Here is a 22,309-nt window from a genome sequence, read left to right as displayed (position 1 = left end):
GTCGAAAGTAGTGCCTATTTGTAAAAAGGTTCTCTTTCTCTCCTGGATGAAAAGCCATTTTGCGATCGCGCCCATTCCTTTAGTTGTTATCAACCGTTTCCCAAGTGTGTCTGCAACATGTATTTCATTGGCAGCGACGTTGACAGACGAGCGTTTGTGGTGCATTTATTGAAGTAAAGGGATTTTGTCGAAATCTCACTGCCGAATCCCCGAGTTCGCTCGCTTGCATTTGGGCAAATGGGATTTTCTTAGAAGCTGCGTGATATACGTTTTGATTGCATCTTTCGGAATAAGATATTGATCTTTTAAACTGATAATAGCCTTGCACATTCTGATGCAAAGAAAAGCCATAAACGTCGACCGTTCCATATTTGGGAATTAGATGCAGTGGCCACTAAGTAATAACTGCGTAAATATAATCTTGGACCAGTCCATTCAACCCCAAATCATATATTGACCGAAGCCGCATACAGTTTGAGGCTGCCTGGCTGGTCACTATTATGCCGCTGAACCCGACGTGAGTTTTGTACTGAACATTTTGTCCTGTGTATCAATCAGTGTATAATCAACGATTTTAATAGCAATCAATGCCGGTTGCTCCTTTAAAGTGATATTATGGGCATCTGACAGTGTATAGGTGTCTATCGCAACCGTTGTTTATTTCTGGTGTTTTCACTTCATACACATGTATATTGTTAATGCAGCATCAACATACCAAAACAACATCCCGGAAAGAGAAAAATAATGCATTTGAATATCAACCGTACTTTCGTTTTGACAACTGACGACATAAATGATTCGATGTACGATGTCAATCTCAATTTAGTTTTAGTGCAGATCCGTTCATACGACACAAAGACACTATTTTGTTTTACGGATCATTCGGCTTAGAGGACTGGGTGAGTCATGTAAAATATCGATATAATTTATATACTTTTTTTATAAACAACTGGTAGCAAGATTAGTTGCAGATACTTGGTATGCTTCCACATTTTAACTAACTCTTTTGACCAGTTAATTCTTTTCAGCTCAATTCATCAGTGAAAAAATGCCCATAATATCACTTTAAAGAACACACTGATAATGTCGTCGTCAGAGATTCGAAACTAACGACCGCGTTGTAGAACATCGGGCCAAGACTCACCCATGGAAACCATTCGGCAAACCTATTTTGCTTTTCGAGTTGAAATTCGAAACACCTGCATTAGATATGAGTCGCATAATGGAGAAAAGCGTAAAGCGTCGTCCCAGATTAGCGTGTGCAAGCCATGTTTTCCTATCATGCGACCCTCGCATATATCTTTATATCAGCTGTCAAGAAATCATTATCAGTTAAGTGCTGCATCAGCACAATTCATTTGAAAGACAAAATCAGCCTCGCTCTGGGAAAAACACATGTGCACGTCCTTTCAGCGCCGTTGTTGGTATACACGCTTCTTCACCAAGGTGATCCGGGTTCAAGCCCAGACTCATTTTTTGGCATGCTGCGAGTGATTTAGTTTCACTACTATATTGTATACGTTTGTTTTATAATGCAGAACGGTTGGATAGAATTAAGAACATGATATTGAAGCGATGTACGCGGAATGTTATGTCCGTAACATTTAAAACATAAATAAATAATTTATTTATTAAAAAAAACTCAGCGTTGAAATAAAATAAGAGATGTTTACCTCTATATGCCTATGACCACGCTGATCACGAATTCGTTGGAATTTTAAAGATATCTAAAGCCATTCAAGTTATCAATATTAAAACCAAACGTCAGAAATACATATGTATCTTAAAAAGAAACAACAAATGTTTTTAATAAAACATAAACAGTTTATAGTGTTTGTTTAAAAGTTTGAAAACAAAATTGAAAACAAAATAATAAAAAAAAAGTTATAATCAATAATGCATTAAGCACCCTTTTCTTATGCCGTCCTATTTACGTGCACAGATGAAATACGCTCAGCTCGATAGCTCGTTCGCTCCATCGAAATCAAACAATAAGATAATGAATTCTCTATGAATTTGTGTTGCTGAATACGAATCCGGTGTTAATTTTAATTTTTATTTTTAATTAGTTGAAGAATTATTGAGTTTAAATGGTGCATTTCGAATAAGAATGCAGCACCCTTTTACAGAAGCGCAAAACCCAGTACACCTACATTCCAATGAAACTAAAACAATAAGATAGTCAAACTATGTGATTTGTCTTCCCTAAATCCGAATCCGGTGCTACTTTTTCCGATATCTGGACCCATTAAAGAATTTTTGATGTTAAATGGGTGCCGCTTGACTGATTGGTGGTTACGTCTAAACCATTATATTTAAGCATTTGTTGTATTTTGAACTACGGAAAATAATACATTATTACATCTAATCGCTGCATTCAAGATTTGAGAGTTATTTATCTCAACTAACACGGATGACTCATTTTGATAAATGAATGGATGAATAGATAAAATTAATGAATGAATGGATGGATGGATTGGATAGATGAATAGATAAAACCAAGACAATGTGAATATAAACAATTGTAAGCTTCCAATACAAGCACAGGGAGAATCCAGGGACGCATTTCCAGTAGTTTCGATACGCTCATTATAATGCCTTAATGGTAAAGAATACATTTTAAATAGATGCATATCAATCAACTCATTTTCAGTCAGTCAATCGTTCAGTCAGGCACTCACTCACTCCTTCACTCAATCACTCCCTCACTCAGTCAGTCACTCAATCACAAAGTCACTCACTCAGTCAATCAGTCATTTAGTTTCGCGGATCAAGAAATTGGAAAAAATTTATTTCACAGTGTCGTCCCTGATTCGCGATGCGAACTGCACAGGCTTATCGGGAATGCCACTTTACGCACATGAATTAAGCCCCGTTCCCGGTTTATAGCACGTTTACTTCTTATTGATTCAATTCGTAAAACCATTGGTAAGATATGTTTGAATCGGGGTTCAAAATCTCGATTTCATCTTATATTGCATAAATGAGGTTAATATTAATATTTTGGCAAGTATTTTATAATAAGATACATTAATTATAAAGTTTGGTATACGTGAGCATGACGTTAAACAATATGCAGCCATTTTGAAAGTGATTTGGATTTTTATGAACAATCAACACTATTTTGGACTAAACTACTAGTAAACAAAAGGCAGATACACGTAGGAAGAATAAGTGTACCTTTTCCGACAATATCCTGCTAAAAAAAGCATTTTCGATACGACGCAATTGTAACGCTATACAGTATCATTTTTTATGACGGGAATAATTCCGTCAATGTACAACATAATATACGGAAATGTACATTGCCGTGCTGACCAAAGAGAGCATCACTGTATTCAACTTGAACAAAGTTCTGATATATTCACTGAGATGATTATTATAGCGCCTCGTGTCCTGAAAGGACAAAAACAATATTGTTAAATAAATGTTAAGGCATTTACTTTGAAAGTTTTACACTAAAACTAATAAACCGACCTTGGTCACTAAGTTACCTTCATTTACAACCCTACGATTTTGCAAATGTAAAAACGCATTTGAGAATTGGACTTCATTGAAGTTCATTTCCATAAGATACTGATGAAGCAAACAGCATAAAGAACAGACTCAATGACACTTGAGACTTTTTTTAATAACGCAAATGTTTCATATAGCCTTGTCAAGAGCCCCAATTCTTACAGCCGCCCCAGTTGGACAGGCACCGTATCTCAAGGTGGCCTCCATTTGTGAACTACTGATTATGCACAGGACACCGCTGAAAGTAACATGTGGGAATAAATTGTGAACTATCACATGATGCAGGCAAATGTGACATTGCAAAAGTTGGATATATTATATGATTTGTTACCTTGATATTTAACATAGATACCTAATTCTTAAGCACGACAATCCGCCTCATTATACTGATAGCTTATGAAGTAAATTGAAAAACTATCCATGATGGTCACAATTAAGCATGGGGCTAATTTGCACATCTGCACACTTGGCACATTGATACAGCCTGAGCAATGCCACTGATGAATACAGATTGTAATTCTTAATAATAGGATCACAGCACACTATTTTCAAGCCCTTTTGTACATTGATTCAAGTTTTCTAAACGTTCTTTTTGTTTAAACATAACATTCATTTCAATGCACGGAAATAAAAAAGCATGATCATTTGGTGTGTGATACAAAAATACAATAGAAGCGGACAATGTAGTCTCTGATCAGCCTAAGCATTAAACAGGCTAATATGGAAGGACACTTTATGCTTATGCATAAAGCCCCCATTCTTAGAGCTTTACATGTTGTTATGAAGCCACTGATACTAATAACTAAAGGGGCTCTAAACAAATTCAACCTGAGACTCACGACAATTTAAATTAAAGTTAAACGATCAAAACAAATATTCAAACTCATCTTCTCTTGGGCCATATAGTAAAGACACTCAGGAAAATTTTAATTTTAGTAATAGTTGTGGGAAATATTCCAACTTATATATTCTGTGGAAAAAAACAACATTTTATGACAGAAATTTTAGTCATATTTACATAAAGAAATAAAAAAAATGTACTTTTCTTTGTTGTTTTCTTTTTAAACTTTATTCCCAAAATTGACAACCAAGCGTCGTACAAAAGGTTCCAAAAGTCAACTGTTCATCATTCTAGGACCTATTCGGGGTTTCAAAGTTTAAAAGCAGCCAGATGATTCCTTAAAAGTTCAAGTGGAAATAAAGTTACCTTCAAAAATAGCCGGGCTTACTTCCTTACCGCAACACAGGTCTTAATGGAACCCCTTGCTGCTCTCTCAACAGCTTCAATGATGGATAAAATGAGCCTTATTCTGGGAAATTTGGGCTTAATGCATGCCCAGGAAGTGTCATCTTACATAATCTGATGAAAAAACAAAGGCAAATTAGAAACGCCTGGACTTGATTTTTGTTTAGAAGAGACTTCCTTTCCATTAACAATTTAAAAAAAAGAAAAAAGTGTTGTCCATGATTAGTTTGTGCTGATTGCCCTTGCAATCTTTATGCAAATGCATTATGCCCAGATTTCCCAGAGCAAGCCTCAAATCTCCCAAATCTCTGTAACCCCGACACCTACTCACCAGATTACCACATCCCTGTTTGCCGGCACATTCTGGCGTAGAACACCACTCTGAGAACACAGTGATCTCCCGGTCAGACGCCAGCATCTCATCTGTGTCAGCATCGCTGTCAAAGCAGACACACTTAATTCATGTAAAAGTGTCATTTCAGAGACGCCTGTGCGGACTAGGGACTACACTTTTCGTCGAAACAGTTTTTTGCCAAGAAACCATCTTCTTTAAACAAACAATTTTAAAAAGTGGAAAGTGCAGACTGCACAGGCTCATCTGGGATGACACTTTTCGCACATGCATTAAACCCCCTTTTCACAGATGATCCTCATTTTTTTTTTATAGAAATAAACAATGGCTATACCTACATGTTTGAAAACTGATTGTAGACCATGGAAGCTATGCGGGCCACTCGTAGAACATTGTAGATAACATGCTGGTACAAGCGTTTGTTTCCCATGAAATGATTGGTGGACAGGTTGGGAGACATGTTCACCTAGCAACAGAACAAAAATAAACCTTGAAAAACATGCATTACAATGTCATCTTGTTTTACACTCTCAATACTTTTGATAGTCTTCAGAGAAAAAATCTTTGAAATTTCACTTTTATGTTACAAAACATTCCACATTTTTTTATTGATTTAAATTTATTCTTAGAAAAAGGACTATTCTCTGGATAAGACACTGACCTCAAGCCAAATTTAATCATCAAAGACACTTTTTATCTGTAAAATTATAATTGTTTTATCATAGTTCTTAAACCCTTTCAATCTAATGATTATCATTAGAAAAAAAACACTTAAAATTCCTATTTACCTCCATCAAGTACAGCTTGAGGTTCTCGTCTAACATGAAGTCAAACCTCACCAGCTCAAAAAAGTTCCTAGTATAAGAACATGCCATGGCATTATTAATGCAATATGACAATAATAACAGAGGTCAAAATACGCATACCAACCCTTTAGCCCTGCACTGGAAAAGTTTGATCCAGGTTTGCTCAGAATCTTATATTTCGAAGCCTCGCTATGGGAAAACAGGGATAAATGCATTTGCTTAGTGTTGACCCAGATTAGGCTGTGCATTCAAAACACGCTAATCTGGGACTATACTTTCCGTCGAGACTGAGTTTTTGTTTAGAAGAGACTTCCTTTAAACTTTAAAAATAAAATAAAAATGAAATATTAAAGAACAAAGAGATTACAACATAAGCCTGTCATCTTACCTGGTGGACTTGTATACAGTGCCTGCCTGCATCAGACTAGGGTGTTTCTTCAGGTAGACAGCCAGTATGGTGCTGTGGATGTCCTCCCAGATCTTGGACACATTATAACCTGAAACCATAGGCAACCTCAGCATGCATGGTCTTCACAAGAAATGTGATTTTTCAAAATGTTTTTTTGAAAATATATGAGCCCAACATACTACCAGACTTTATTGGGCCTGTACTCATGTTAAATTTCTGTTTTGGGCTCACAGGCCTTATTTAATTAAGCATAGACCTCCTTTAACCAAACATTTTTATGAAAGCAGAAAGAGCTGTATCTTATTATCCTTTGCAGTCCACACATGCTAATCTTGTACACTTCATATTAGTTAGTTTACCTTGATTTTTCATATATCTGTTAAATGTCTCCTTGAAACTGTAGTTTTGTTCTGTATACAGTTGCTGTAAAGACGGAATCTGGAAAAGATTTCAATATCAAAGAAAATGTGAATCAATATTTTGATACAGAATTATCCATGTTGCTTATTTAAATAATGCAAACTCAATTTTGATACAGAATAATCATTGTTGCATAAGTAAATAATTCTAAATGTGAGATAATAATACAAAAACAAGGGACAAAATTGTCACAAAACCAGGTTTTCATTGTGAAAAAAAAATCTGAACTTTTGAAATGACCAAAAAAAATTAACCCCCTTTGTAAGTTTTTTTTTTTTTTTTTAAATCTATTTTTAGTCGTGGCGACCTTGACATTGGAGATATTGACGTGATTCTTTCGTGGGACACACCGTCCCATGATGGTGAACAAATGTGCCAAATGATTTTAAAATCTCACAATGAATGACATAGTTATGGCCAGGACAAGCTCATTTATGGCCAGTTTTGACCTTTGAACTCAAAGTGTGACCTTGACCTTGGAGATATCGACGTAATTATTTCGCGCGACACACCGTCCAATGATGGTGAACAAATGTGCCAAATGATTTTAAAATCTGACGATGAACGACATAGTTATGGCCCGGACAAGCTCATTTATGGCCATTTTTGACCTTTGAACTCAAAGTGTGACCTTGACCTTGGAGATATCGACGTAATTATTTCGCGCGACACACCGTCCAATGATGGTGAACAAATGTGCCAAATGATTTTAAAATCTGACAATGAACGACATAGTTATGGCCCGGACAAGCTTATTCCGCCAGCCCGCCAGCCAGCCCGCCAGCCAGCCAGCCAGCCAGCCCGCCCGCATTCGCCAATCTAATAACCAGTTTTTTCCTTCGGAAAACCTGGTTAAAAACGCAAAAAACAGTTGTGATTGTAATTGAATAACAACAGAAAACTATATGACAATCTGTATGAGCTTAATTATGGAACATTTTATATAGAGGATATTTGTTCATGTCAGTGTAAGATCATTTGTTATTTCAAGAATGATCATAGAAAATATTATTTTTCTATGACCACGAGTGAAATAACAAACGATCTTACACTGACATGAACAAAATTTCTGTTTCTTTTATGCCCCTTTTTCAAGAAAATAATTAACAGCTGTTTCCCTTTCGCTGAAAAGTTACTCTTTCTCCTGTGGCATGCCTCAATTCATTTAAAAACACAAAATGACGTCATTAGTGTGAAATTTTCAGTTAAACTCTTTTTACAATGTAAATAAACAGTAAAAAAGAATAACATAAAAAGAAAATTTGTTGGATTCGGTGGAATGTCAATTTTAATTCACTCGTGATCATAGAATATATATATATATAATTATTTATGATAATCTAAAAATAGAATAAGGAGTTCCGAAAATGTGTTATTTTCACCATTGAAAATAACAATTTGTTTATTTTCACTGCTGTTATTTCACTGCAGAAATGTCATATTTTATCATTAGGTATAAAAGAAATACTACATCATTGCACAGATGTAAGCTGAATACTTTCAGTCATGTGCTTGTAAACATTAAATAATTTTAATTAAACAAAACTGAATTGTTGTCCAGGGCTCTTCCAAGTGAGCTAGCCACCACAATAACCCAAACTTTCAGAAACTGAATACGAGTCTGGCAAGATGGGGCTAAATGCATGTGCTTAAAGTGCCGTCCGCACGGGCTACTCATACTTTCCGCCTAGACTGATTTTTGACTAAGAGGAGCCTTCCTTAAAATGTAATACAGCATATAAGCAGAAAGTGTAGTCCTTGATTAGTCTGCGCAGACTGCACACAGTAATCTGGAATGACACTTTACGCATATGGAATATTCCCCATTTTTCAAGAGTGATACTGCATATATACCACAAGCAGGAGTGTATTACCTTCCACATGGGTGTGTAGGCGTCATGTACAACATACTTGTTGACATTGTCCTTGTCAAATGGGTAGTAATTCTCAGGGCAAAACCTGCAAAACAAACAAATTGCAATATGCAGGTATTAAACAAGATGCTGCGTTCAATAATTGCGATGATAAGTCAGGTAAGTGTGCTGATAGTTGAAATGATTATCAAAGCATTTTAGTATCATGATGTTAAGTCAACAGTCTATTTGGATCAGCCAAGAATTTTCACCATTTGAATACGTCCAAAAGTAGGTAAATGTCAAGGTTATGTTTGTTTGTCAGAAACACTGTAATGATGCCTTCTTCTGCACCGCTTTGAATTAATTTTTTGTTTTGTTTATTATATCCCTTTAAAAAATATTACTTCCCTTGTGTAAATGATCTGAACCTGCCAAATGATATAAAATAAAAATCATCTTCCTTTAAAGCTTGTTACTTCCCTTGGATTTTGTTTTTTGACCTTTGACCTTGAAGGATGACCTTGACCTTTCACCACATAAAATGTGCAGCTCCGTGAGATACACATGCATGCCAAATATCAAGTTGCTATCTTCAATATTGCAAAACTTATGGCCAGTGTTAAAGTTTTTGGACGGACGCACAGACTGACAGACTGACAGACAGACAAACAGACAGAGGACTGACAGTTCAACTGCTATATGCCACCCTACCGGGGGCATAAAAACGAGGTCAGGCAATGCAGGTGTGTTGATAGTGTTCAAAGACATCATACATGCAAGTATCAATGCTTTGAAGCAAGCTTTTGATGTGAGAAAAACATTTCTTTTTGGGTTAACAAAAAATTTGGACTTCATGAATAAGACAAGTTTAAAAGAAGGCAGGGCAATGTCAAGGTCAAAATGAGGTCATGTGATGGAGGGTTGTTAAGATCAATAATAGATAACATCTGTGTAAGTATCAAAGGTAAGTGGCAAGAGGTATTGATTGTACATGAAACACATCCTTTTTTATTGTAAATCTATGTTACCGGTATTAACTATATGTGTATATGCCTCTTGACATCAGTAGATGCCATGGGCATAAAAGACATATATATACATGTAGCATTTTTAACAAAGGATTATTAATAGTGCATTTATATATTCAACTATTCACTATTACCTGAATAATGATTCATCCTCCAACATGTACACTCGCAGTGGACTAAGGCTTGTCATAACCACGTACACACCAATATCAAATTTCCTGCAATAGGCAATAAAAACACTTTTTTAATGCTAAACAATTAGCATTTATAATTAATGTTAATTAAAACTTAAATGGGAAAGTGGTAAAGCTGTCAGAAATAATATTCTAAAACAAGACCTTTTTGTGGTTTAGATTATTTTTATTGTAAATGTTTTGAAAAGCACAATGCAATACCTGACTTTTGTTTAAATCTGCATATTTGGCATTTGGCAGACATACCAGTAACCTTCAAACTTCTTTTTTTAATCAGCAATTCATATAAAATTTTATTTCGCAACCAAAACAGCCTAATATACCAAATATTTATATATATTCTACAGTCAAATCAAAATATTTCTCTATAAATATTGTTCTATATATGAATGATCTTCAGTGGGACAAGTTATAAAAGCACCATCAAATGGAGAACACACATTGAAGTCATGAGAAATTCCTACCTTTTGTCAATTAACAATGGCTTGGAGATGAATTCTTGAATAAACGAACCTTCAGAGTTTAAGTCCAGTTCTGAAAAATTTCACATCAAAGTATCAATTAAAACAACACTAAAAGCTTTAAAAACAGTTTACATGGAAGGAAAATCAACTCCCAGCATGATTTCATCAATAAAACCCATGCATTTCCAGAACTAGGTCAAGAGCTAAACTATGTTCCAATCATTAGCAGCCATATTTTGCAATGTTCAAAGGCTTATTTCAGTATAAATTTCTATCTGAACAAACCATGTGGGAAACTGTAAAACCGTGTATTTTCATCATGTTTTTTCCAAAAAAAAGGCTACTTCTTGGGAAATTTAATTTAGTGGATTACTGATTTGCACACACAAACAAAAATTCGGTAATTTGCTACGGTCATTTTCCCATTTGTTTGTAATATATGTCCTGATAAATTGTGGTGGGGACAGGGGGTTACTTGCAGGGTGTGGGCCCTGTTTATCACATGACTATTATCTAGTAAATTGTTATGATTAGCAGATAAGGGGGACTGACAGACCATTAACAAGTCTTTGCTGTGCTTAAGCCAATTTAAACAAGCAAATTATCAATCCCCAGATATCCCCCGCTAAAACTAGAGCTTTGTTACAGACGTGACGAATACCCCCACATGTGGAATTGACATATAATATTTTGCATGTCGTCGTCACAAAAAACAGCGGACACCGTGCTCAATTTTTAATACGCACTAAGTGACCCCTTGACCTAGTTTTTGACCCAGAAAGGCCCATGTTCTAACTTGGCCTTAAGATCATCTCCATAAAACTTCTGACCAAGTTTGGTGAAGATCGGATGTAAACTACTTGAAATAGAGAGCGGACACCATGTTGAATGTTAAAAAACGCACTAAGTGACCCTGTGACCTAGTTTTAGGCCCGGAATGGCCCATGTTCAAACTTGTCCTAGAGATCATTTAGATAAAACTTGTGACCAAGTTTGGTGAGGATTGGATGAAAACTACTTGAATTAGAGAGCGGACAACATGGTGAGGTTTAAAATGCACTAAGATACCCCGTGACCAAGTTTTTGACCCAGCATGACCCATATTCAAACTTGACCTAGACATCATCTAGATACAACTTCTGACCAAGTTTGGTGAAGATTGGATGAAAACTACTTGAATTAGAGAGCGGACAACACTGTGGTGTTTAAAACGCCCCAAGTGACCCCGTGACCTTGTTTTTGACCTGGTATGACCCATATTCAAACTTGCCCTAGACATTATCAAGATACAACTTCTGACCAATTTGGTGAAGATTGGATAAAAACTACTTGAATTAGAAAGCGGACAACATGGTGAGGTTTAAAACACACCAAGTGACCCTGTGACATAGTTTTTGACCCGGCATGGTCCATGTTCGAACTTGACCTACACATCATCTAGTTACAACTTCTGACCAAGTGTGGTGAAGATCAGATTTAAACTGCTTGAAATAGAGAGCGGACACCATGCTCAATGTGTAAAACGTACTAAGTGACCCCGTGACCTAGTTTTTGACCCAGCAAGGCCTATGTTCTAACTTGGCCTTAAGATCATCTAGATACAACTTCTGACCAAGTTTGGTGAAGATCGGATGAAAACTACTTGAATTAGAGAGCGGACAACATGCTGAATGTTTAAAACGCACTAAGTGACCCTGTGACCTAGTTTTTGACCCGACAAGGCCCATGATCGAACTTGGTCTAGACATCATGTAGATACAACTTCTGACCAAGTTTGGTGAAGATCGGATGAAAACTACTTGAATTAGAGAGCGGACACTTAATACGGACCGACAGACAGACCGACCGACCGACTGACTGACCGACAAGTTCACTCCTATATACCCCCCTAAACTTCGTTTGTGGGGGTATAATAAAATGTTGTGATAGATACACGGAAGAACGGAATGACTAACAGATCAACAGATGGACCGATGGACAACACCAATTCTATATCCCTCAATTTTTGTCTTATTCAATTAAAATAATTGCCATACTGCCAACAATCTTTCTTTTATTGGCAACAATTAGAGACGGTGCAAATATTATTGGTTTCCATTAATGCCAGCAAATCATTTTGCTTTGTTTTCAATAAAGCTCCCAGAATTACCTTCTATCTGTTTGATCCTTATACCTCTATGGTTGTTGTTCTTCTGCACCCACATGGTTCCAGGGTTGAGCTTTGCCTGCAAACAATAGCGCATTTCATGTATTAAATGGGTGACAATGGACCTTCATTCTGGGAAAACAATGCGAAATGCTGTTAATGGAATTTGTTGTTTAAACAAAGCAGAAAGCGCGGGCTAATCTGGGACAACACTTTAAGCACATGTAATAGGCCCAGTTTTCCCAAAATGAAAATCAATTAGTAGCGCTTAGTCCATGGAAAACACAGGTACAGATTATTATATGGTGTACTTTATTTTCATGGCAATGGCCAATAACAGAACTGACAAGCGTATGGCAAGCCTTAAAGAAAGGAAGACTGATTAAACATGTAAACTGTTAAATCATATTTTTTTTTTGAGACATTCATTTTCCTTGATTTTGTGGGTTGACTGATACACGAAACACAAACACATTGAAAATGATGATGCAAATTCCTAATTTTTTTTAGTTAGAGAAATCCACAGTAATTAAAAAGAAAAGACGAAATTTTATGCCGACAATTAAAATGATTTTACAGTATTAGGAAACATGTTGGTTGTGATGAGAAGACAAGAGACAGGATCAAGGCCATTTGAAAAAAAAACTATGCTTTGTGTTCAAATGACTTACATACTCCTCCAATTTATCCCTGTCCTTGGGAATTCTGAAGCATTTTGGGAATGCATCCAGCTGCATTGTGGCCAGGATGCCTTTATTGGTGATGTAGCCTGACCCCGGAAAATGATTCACCTTAAAAATGTAATTTGAAGCATGTGCATGTGTGTAAAGTGCTGTCCAAGATAAGCCTGTGTAGTCTGCACAGGCTAATCAGGGACCACACTTTCAGCATAAACTCTATTTTTGCAAAGAAAAGACTTTGTTTGTATAAAAAAAAAGCGGAAAGTGTCGTCCCTGATTGGCCTGTGCAGACTGCATAACCTAATCTGGGATCACACTTTACACACATGCATTAAGTCCAATTTTTAAATGCTTTAAAGCAATATGAAGTCATGTTGAGAGGCTACTGTTGTTGTTGTTTGTTGTTATTGTTTTTTATCGAGTGCATCGGGATTGTCTCCCATATGGCCATCGCCCCCAGAAAGACTGTTAGTTGGTTACGGGGGATAGTGCAAGATACAGGAGACACCCCGTTCCAGCGGTGACCCTGGGTCTTTTAGTGCCCAGTGTATAGCATCTAGTACAGAGGCTCCTACCACAACCATAGTTTTTATAGATAAACTGCAAACCCATGTAAGATGGCGAGATAAAGAGTGAGTAAAAGAATAATCTTTCAAGTGATGCTGTCCAAGGAAAATGTTTTAATGTACATGAGAATGAATAATTCCCATGAAATAATCCAAACCCCACACAATTCAACATTTACTTAACAAAAGCAAAATAAATCAATTGGCATCAATTAAATAGTTAATCTAATCAGTTAAAAAGCTATACTGATAATGCCACTCTTGGTACTGTATAGGAATTATAGAAAAAAGATAAGGAACAGACATGCACCCTCACCCCTTCATGTATATCCAACACAAAATAAATCTTAAGGTAAACCTTTTCTGCTCAGAAGACAAGTGAAAATGGCTATATGCAACCAGCATTAAACCAGAAAAGTGTGCGAGTTACTCACAGGCTGTTCAGGTTTTATGCCGTTTGCTGCTCATAAGTACCTAAAGGGTTGGAAATGAAGCCTTTAAAAACTTTTAAATCAGATCACAAACGCATCAAAATTCATATCTGAGTTGTAAGGGGTGAAGATTTCCCTTTATGTTAGAAACTCAAACTTGTGAATACAAGCCCTGCCGTTCTCACCCGCTGATGTGGCTGCAGGTCAACCAAGGCGTGCTTCAAGGTCACGAAGGGGTAGTCATGGGCCCATAACACGTCCCACTCCACGTCGCCATGGTGAGTCACAAAGAACCCGAGCCTCTCAAACACAATCTTCACATGGTTCAGGTACCCGGTCTCAATCTAAATGCAGTACAAATATCATACAGTCTATCGGTATATTACGAGTCTTGTTCTGGGAAAACTGGGCTTAAAGCATGTGCTAAAGTATCCTCCCAAATTTTACCTGTGTAGTCAACACAGGTTAGTCTGGGACATAGCTTTCTGCTTTTATTGTTTGTTTTTTGTTTAAAGGTCTTTTAATAATTAACTCCAGTGTATGTGGAAAGTGTCGTCCCTGACTGCACAGGCTTATCTGGGATTACCCTTCATGCACATGCATTAAGCAAATTCTTTCTAGAACTCGACTCATTTATACTTTACAGAAAAAGTTATAGGGGTGGGGCAAAAGTTGATCTCGGTGCAATACTATGAAAATTTCTGTAGATTTTCAAATAGACAGTTGTTCATGAATGCAAACTAAATTAAAACTAGCCCTTGCGATTGTGGACAATATATTTGCCACAGCAATTTGAACTCTGCATAGAATAAAAATCTTTGAACACCTTTGATAAAGCTATATACAATGAACACTAACCAGCATAAATTTTACCATCTCATACTACAGATATCATATACCAGTAGGTGTAGAGCGTCTTTTGGTGATAAACCGTGTTCATGTTTCTGCTTCAATGAACAAAATATTGAAAACAACTTGATATGTTAATGTAAAAGGCTGCAGGACAGCAACAAGATCTGCCCAATGAACATTGAACAGCAATATAAACCAAATAATCATTTGGAGATACATAAATGCATAAAACTTTATTTTAGTAGAAATAGGCTCAGAAATCATACATGCATGTTTTAAACAGACTTTTGACCAATTTGAGCATTTTTCCCCCAAAAATGCAAAAATAATAACAAAAGTTTAACATTATTTATTACCTCTCATCTTCATTAATAGTGTTTATTAATTTTAATTAAATATCAAAGTTGTAATAAATGTTATAAGTTAAATAGAACCTATCAGTCTTTCTGACAATCAGCACCTAAAATGACTGATAATGTTTATGTTCATTGTCAGACAGTGAGTGATTTTTGAATATATTGTTATAAATTATGAACTGCCAAAACTGACACTTTTAGGCTTAAAATATCTTTGACAAAGTTCATCTTTTACATATAGTAATTCAATGTCATAAACATTATTTTTGGAGTACATTCATGAATGGCATAAGATGTGGAAAGTTGTATGCACGAGTCTCAATCTGGCAAAAGGGGGTTAAATGAAGTGTTCACAAGCTCATATATGACAACACTTTCTGCATTAATGGATTTCTTTTTTAAAGGAAGTCTCTTCTAAATAAATTCCACTCAAAGCGGGATTTTTGAGCCTGATTAGCCAGTGCGGTCAGCACAGGCTAATAAGGGACAATACTTTACACATATGAGTAAAGTCTGGTTTTATCAGATCGTGACTCATCTATACATGTAGTATTGGCGTAAACTTTATTTTTGGAGTATGCCAACGTGTTTAGCATAAGATGTGGTAATGTGTACAATGAATGTTAAAGAAATTCTAACTTCATAAAGGGAAATACTGAAAATCAATAGAAGATTATCAAGCTGTCAACACAATTTATTCCATTATCCATCCTGATCTTTATAGAAGTACACTTTAACATTGTTGATACTCAAAAATTAACTTACTCGTTTTCCTTGAATCCAGACAACCGGTGGATTTCCCATAGGTTTGTCCACTTGGCCTTCGACAATCGTGATAGGATGGTCTTCCCGAGCATGCAGAAGGTGCTCTTCACGCATCTGGTGAAGCTGGTACACATTTAACCCCAGCAGCGCAAACCCCGCGCACAGGACCATGCAAATCAGCAGGTTCAGTCGAGTCACTCGACAAGACTTCTTTCTTGGATGGAGTGATTCTCCCTGCAACATTTTAAGTATCTACCACTGAGATACAAAGTTTGACACGCATCTAGTCCCATAAAAAATTAAATTAAATTTAAGAGTTGTCTTACAGTATTCAAGTTAAAGAGGCTTCATTACCAACCCTAAGATACTGATAAGCAGCAAACAGCATAAAACCTCACCAGACTGGTTTACTTGCAGGATGTTATGGTTTTATGCAGCTTGCTTGTTGGCTGTTGCATATACACACATAGCCATTTTCACTTGGCTTCTGATCAGGCAAGGATTAAAGTTATATTGTCGGAGTACTGAGGAATAAGAAATAACTTCAACATGCAAACGAGAGATACCTTTACATTTATGCTCTGAGGACATGTCTTATTAATACATGGATTTATTTAATTGTTAGACTGTATTTTAATTACAATTATTTTGACTTACATTACCTTTGAGTTGAAATATTGAAGCTAAAAGTGTGAATCCTAAATAAGATCCAACAAAGAAATCAAAAGACCAGTGTGTACATGTATCTTCAGAAAATAATTGTCAGTTAAATACCAGTCTTAAAATTTTATCTTTGTCATTATTACAATAAAACCCATTTGCTAGGTAAAGAAGATCAAAAATGATTTAATTACATCTGCAATGTGAGATTTTCATCAAAATCTAGGATAAAAAACACATGATGGAGGCTGGCAATGTAAAATATGACATACTGGTAAAGGGCAGTAAAAATAATATTGTGGTGTTTTTTTTACTGAATCCTATATTAAATTTAGTTTGTTTGTTGTTTGTACAATAAAAACCCCGACTTATACTGTTACAAAAATATATATCAAAAATTGAAACACTTTCTCCAATAGAAAAACAGAAACTAAGTACTGAAAAATATTTTTTTAATTTTATTTGTATAAAAAACTTTGTACATGAAAACCATTAATAAAACCTTGATAAAAAAAATTAAGAAAAGGGTATTGTTTGTTATATATAAAAAATGTGGTTTTGATGTATATTCAAAATTAGTTCATCTAATTACTTTTTAATTTAAGATCAAAAAACGAGTTTGAAGATAATATAAACTTAAACCATAAATTTAAAATGTTCATATGAAGTGAGAGACATTTATTGTTTTTGACACCTGCCCAATCAAAAGCCCATTGTTGCAATTATTCCTTGTACCTACATAATTATTCTCCCTAAGGCTTTATGTTTTGACACAAATTATCATGTTTTATACAAAATGACAAGTGCTCATACAGTAGACCATTATGATCACATATCAATTTACCGCACGATGATCAGTTCTTGAATATAGTAATAAATAGCAACCGATTTATTGCATTCCAGAACATGTGTACTACCAGTAATTGAGATTTATCACATCTTGCGCTTATGGGAATTATTAATTATATAAAAGACACAAATATTTAGAATGTATTGTTCCTTGACAGTGACAGTGCATTAGTTTGATGCACAGTAATGGCTTTCAAACGGCAACAGTTAAATGCATTCATTTCAATGTTACACACTCAGCGTTTTGTGTTAAATTTGGCCCATGGCCAATCTCAACAAGTTAATATGTTTCAAAATACCTGCCTAAAATTCCCAATTTAAGGTTTCAAGAAAATAGTTCAAAAATCAAATAAAAACATTTCCAAATTTAGTTCATTTCCTGTCATGCTCAATAAATTTAACTTAAGTAAATATAATATTGACAAAAACTTTTCACTGTTGTTTTTTTCTTTCACATCCAGGGCTGGTATTCTGCCCCATTCCCAATGGAAAAAAAGTATATCTTTTTCCCAAATGGGACCTTAAAATTCCTAATTGAAGGTTTAAAAAAAAAACTAATTAAATCTCAATATTAAGTTTATCTCCCATCCAGTTCTCGAAGTTGAACCTTTGTAAATATAACATTTAAAACATTATTCTCAAATTTGATGCGTTTTTTAGGAAAAAATAACAACATTAATCTCCTAATTTTAGTAAAAACGCTGCTATTTTTCCCAATCAAAAGGGACCCGGCCCAATTCCCAAAATGGTGAAAAAATATTGCTTTTGTTCACAATTTTAAAGTATATTTTAGGTAAAATAAAACAACACCGATTTCAAAACTTTACTCAAAATGATTTTTCCCAATTCAAAGGGCACAGGCCTTTTTCGCAATTGATGAAAAACACTGTTAAATGCAAACATTTCAACGTTACACACTTACCGAAAGCGATCCACTGTGTATCCGTTTGAAATCCATTTTCCAAGCTTGTCTTCAGGCCAAAACTCACCTTGATAATGACTTAAATAAAAACAAACAGTTCACATTCACACAAACATTTAGTTTGCCCTACGAAAATCAGTTTTCTTGGTCAAATACCTGAATAAACATTACATGCAAAGTAATGTTATGTTAATCAATAAATCAATTATCAACATTATTGGCTGCAGACAATTGACATCTTCCCTGTGACAGTATGGCATAGCACATGACAACTGAAGATAATGTGGAAAGCACAAATTTGTAAAACAGCTTGTCAAAACCTGTCATGAACTTTGATATATCTCAAAAAGCATTTTAAGGTAACTACATTAATTTTCCATTATTAAAATGAGGAAAAACACTGCAGAAAGCTTCATACAGAAATAGTGATAACAGTTGAGGATGATCTGAAAATATCTACAACAAATGATTAAAGATACAAATACGAGTAAATAAATACCAACTATTCCACAATATACTGGATATTACCTGTCAATGTCCTCAGTGTGTATGCACTTGTGAGATTTCAGTCAGGTTTCCTTTTATAGTTCCGTACAGGAATCATAAAATATACATAGTGATTACTATAAGCATGTGGTTTTTGTTTTCACAATGATCAATGTGCCAGCATTTATTTTAATTAAACTTGTACTTAAAAGCCCAGTGCAATAACAATGGATAATTCAAAGTATTTTTAGCGGCATCTGTTTCTATGGAACCAATGATGTTTATTTCACTTAAAACTTAATGTGAATGAAAAATCATCAGCCCCCTGGAAAAATGGGGCTTTATGCATGTAAATCAAGTGTTGTCCCAGGTTAGCATGTGCAGTTCACACAGGCTTATCAGGGTTGACATTTTCTGCCTTAACTGGATTTTTGATAAGAAGAGACATCCTTTAAACAAAAACTACCATAAAAGCGGAAAATATTAATGGTTGTCCCTAATTACTCTGCGCAGACTGCACATGCTAGAGTGAAAAATAAATTATGCATATGCCCCAAAGGACCTTTTTAAATTAAAAAACACACAAACAAATGGAATTGACATTCTCTCATAATCCAATCAATTCATGTAGAGCTTACCAACGGCGCTGATTGGTCAGATAATATTAGCCATGATCTTGAACAGCTATAGTAAACACCTCCACATCTATCTATCTATCTATCTATCTATCTATCTATCTATCTATCTATCTATCTATCTATCTATCTATCTATCTATCTATCTATCTATCTATCTATCTATCTATCTATCTAATCTATCTATCTATCTAGCTATCTATCTATCTATCTATCTATCTATCTATCTATCTATCTAGTCTATCTATCTATCTATCTATCTATCTATCTATCTATCTATCTAGCTATCTATCTATCTATTACTATCTATCTATCTATCTATCTATCTATCTATCTATCTATCTATCTATCTATCTATCTATCTATCTATCTATCTATCTATCTATCTATCTATCTATCTATCTATCTAGCTATCTATCTATCTATCTATCTATCTATCTATCTATCTATCTATCTATCTATCTCTATCTATCTATCTATCTATCTATCTATCTATCTATCTATCTATCTATCTATCTATCTATCTATCTATCTATCTATCTATCTATCTATCTATCTATCTATCTATCTATCTATCTATCTATCTATCTATCTATCTATCTATCTATCTATCTATCTATCTATCTATCTATCTATCTATCTATCTATCTATCTATCTATCTATCTATCTATCTATCTATCTATCTATCTATCTATCTATCTATCTATCTATCTATCTATCTATCTATCTATCTATCTATCTATCTATCTATCTATCTATCTATCTATCTATATATACTGTCTAACTCCCCTTTCGGGTATTATCAACAGGTGCGCAGTCAGTGCAGGTAAAAGTGTTAAAAGTGAAAAAGGGAGAATGTTAAAAGTCTGTTCGATTTATTAAAGGTGAAGTGGTTTAAGGTTAAAAACTGATAAAAACATGTCTCCCTGAGTTCAAAGGACAGAGGGGGAAGGCAGGGACTGCTTAAACCCTTCAAGATCAGGATGTAAAACTGTAGTGGCGGGAAGGTTGTTACACATCATAATAGCTCTTGGAAAAAACTAAAACTTATAATAATTTGCAGTAGTATGGATCTGTCTGTAGGAGAGGAGATGCATGTGGCGAGTGAATCTGGTGGGTCGCTCGATATATGCTGGTAGGGGCACAGCCACTAAACCTTGAACAATTTTGAAAAACATTATTAATGTAGTGTTATTTTGTCTTTCTTGTACGGTCTGACAACCAAGTTCCTGTTGCATGGAGGTGACACTGTCATATGGGGAATAGTTATGTTTGACCCAGCAGACTGCTCGGCGCTGTACATTTTTGATTTTTTGTATATTTTGTAATGTGTGAGGGCTCCATACGGAAGAAGCATATTCAACCTGTGGTCTAACCATGGTCTTGTATGCGAGCTGGCGAATATTGGAATTTCTCGTCTGTATGTTCATGCGGAGAATTTATTAGCATTATTTGTAATTCTATTTATATGGATGCTCCAGGAATGGTTTTTTTAAATGAACACACCTAAGTATTTTGCATTGTCAACAGTTTCTAATATTTGTCCATGGAGCCTGTAATTAAAAGAGAATTTTGATTTATTTCTGGTTATGTTTAAAACTTGACATTTACTTGGGTTGAACTCCATGTCCCAAAGATGTTCCCATTTCATTAGTTTATCTAGATCTTCTTGTAGAGTGTGGCAGTCATGCACATTTGTTGATTGTTAGGTATACAGCAGTGTCATCTGCAAATAAGCGAACTTGAGAGGTAATAGACTTAGGTAAGTCGTTTATATAGAGAAGAAAAAGTAACGGACCAAGCACAGACCCTTGTGGTACCCCGGATGTCACTGGTACCTCGGATGATAGTTCTCCATCTAGAGCAACCCGTTGGACATAGTGTAACTTGGCTGCATGTATCAATAAGAATTTGATTGACACAGGACACCATGTCACTTGACAGGTATTGGAGTGCTATGATCGAATGACCAATATCAGCCAATTACACAAGAATGTTAACCTTTGATTTTGGTTTTGTCACACTAAGTAAGTATCATTGTGATGTGACAAAAATACATATCAAACTAAAGTAAGTATTGATAATTGAATGTCATTATTATGTCAGTCCTTGTGTCCAACAAAAACAAGAGGGCCTCAAAGGCCCAAAGTTGTTCACCTGAGATACAAATAAACGGACATATCATTAGAACAAATGTTCTGACCAATTTTCATGAAGAGTAAACTATAAATGTAACTTATAGAGTGCTAACAAGGTTTAACCATAGCCACAAAAGGATAAATTCCCTGCCCCTCTGGTGGCCATGTTTTTCAACAGACCGGAACCATTTTCAATCTCACCCAAGATATAATGAAAACAAATATTCTGACCAAGTTTCATAAAGATTGGAAAATAAATGTGACTTTAAGAGTGTTAACAAGTTTTTACTACAGCCATATACAGAAAAATGCCCCGCTCCTGGCGGTCGTGTTTTTCAACCGACTAGAATTCTTCCAAGATATCATTGGGACAAATCTTCTGACCAAGTTTCATGATGATCGGACAATAAATGTGGCCTCTAGAGTGTTAACAAGGTGTTACTATAGCCATATTTATATAAGGAAACAAATATGCCCTCTAGAGTGTTAACAAGGTTTTACTAAAGCCATATATAAAAAGCCATACATAGA

The 22,309-nt window shown here is 35.3% G+C and overlaps 1 protein-coding gene across 32 annotated transcripts in view; it reads right to left on the bottom strand.

Annotated features, from left to right (window-relative positions):
* Nucleotides 1-22,309, bottom strand: part of LOC127837030 (probable tubulin polyglutamylase ttll-15) — an 87,964-nt gene that overhangs the window by 49,221 nt on the left and 16,434 nt on the right. For 12 of the 32 annotated variants that reach the window (XR_008029048.1, XR_008029049.1, XM_052363764.1 and 9 more), the window contains exons 2-14: nucleotides 18,519-18,596; nucleotides 16,088-16,321; nucleotides 14,300-14,458; nucleotides 13,109-13,228; nucleotides 12,441-12,516; nucleotides 10,292-10,361; nucleotides 9,768-9,851; nucleotides 8,624-8,708; nucleotides 6,689-6,767; nucleotides 6,309-6,417; nucleotides 5,903-5,969; nucleotides 5,453-5,580; nucleotides 5,094-5,199 (exon numbers count right to left, since the gene is read on the bottom strand). Coding sequence is in view for 20 of the 32 variants with exons in the window: in XM_052363764.1 (XP_052219724.1) it covers nucleotides 5,094-5,199; nucleotides 5,453-5,580; nucleotides 5,903-5,969; nucleotides 6,309-6,417; nucleotides 6,689-6,767; nucleotides 8,624-8,708; nucleotides 9,768-9,851; nucleotides 10,292-10,361; nucleotides 12,441-12,516; nucleotides 13,109-13,228; nucleotides 14,300-14,458; nucleotides 16,088-16,321; nucleotides 18,519-18,554 (1,353 nt within the window). In the remaining 12 variants the exon portion in view is untranslated. The remainder of the gene's footprint in view (nucleotides 1-5,093; nucleotides 5,200-5,452; nucleotides 5,581-5,902; nucleotides 5,970-6,308; nucleotides 6,418-6,688; nucleotides 6,768-8,623; nucleotides 8,709-9,767; nucleotides 9,852-10,291; nucleotides 10,362-12,440; nucleotides 12,517-13,108; nucleotides 13,229-14,299; nucleotides 14,459-16,087; nucleotides 16,322-18,518; nucleotides 18,597-22,309) is intronic. The other 20 variants (XM_052363768.1, XM_052363770.1, XM_052363784.1 and 17 more) reach the window with 2 other exon arrangements.

Source organism: Dreissena polymorpha, chromosome 7 (assembly GCF_020536995.1).
Source record: "Dreissena polymorpha isolate Duluth1 chromosome 7, UMN_Dpol_1.0, whole genome shotgun sequence".
Lineage (NCBI taxonomy): Eukaryota > Metazoa > Mollusca > Bivalvia > Myida > Dreissenidae > Dreissena > Dreissena polymorpha.
The sequence above is the reverse complement of the archived record's forward strand: the minus strand, read 5'-3'. Positions and strand labels throughout refer to the sequence as shown.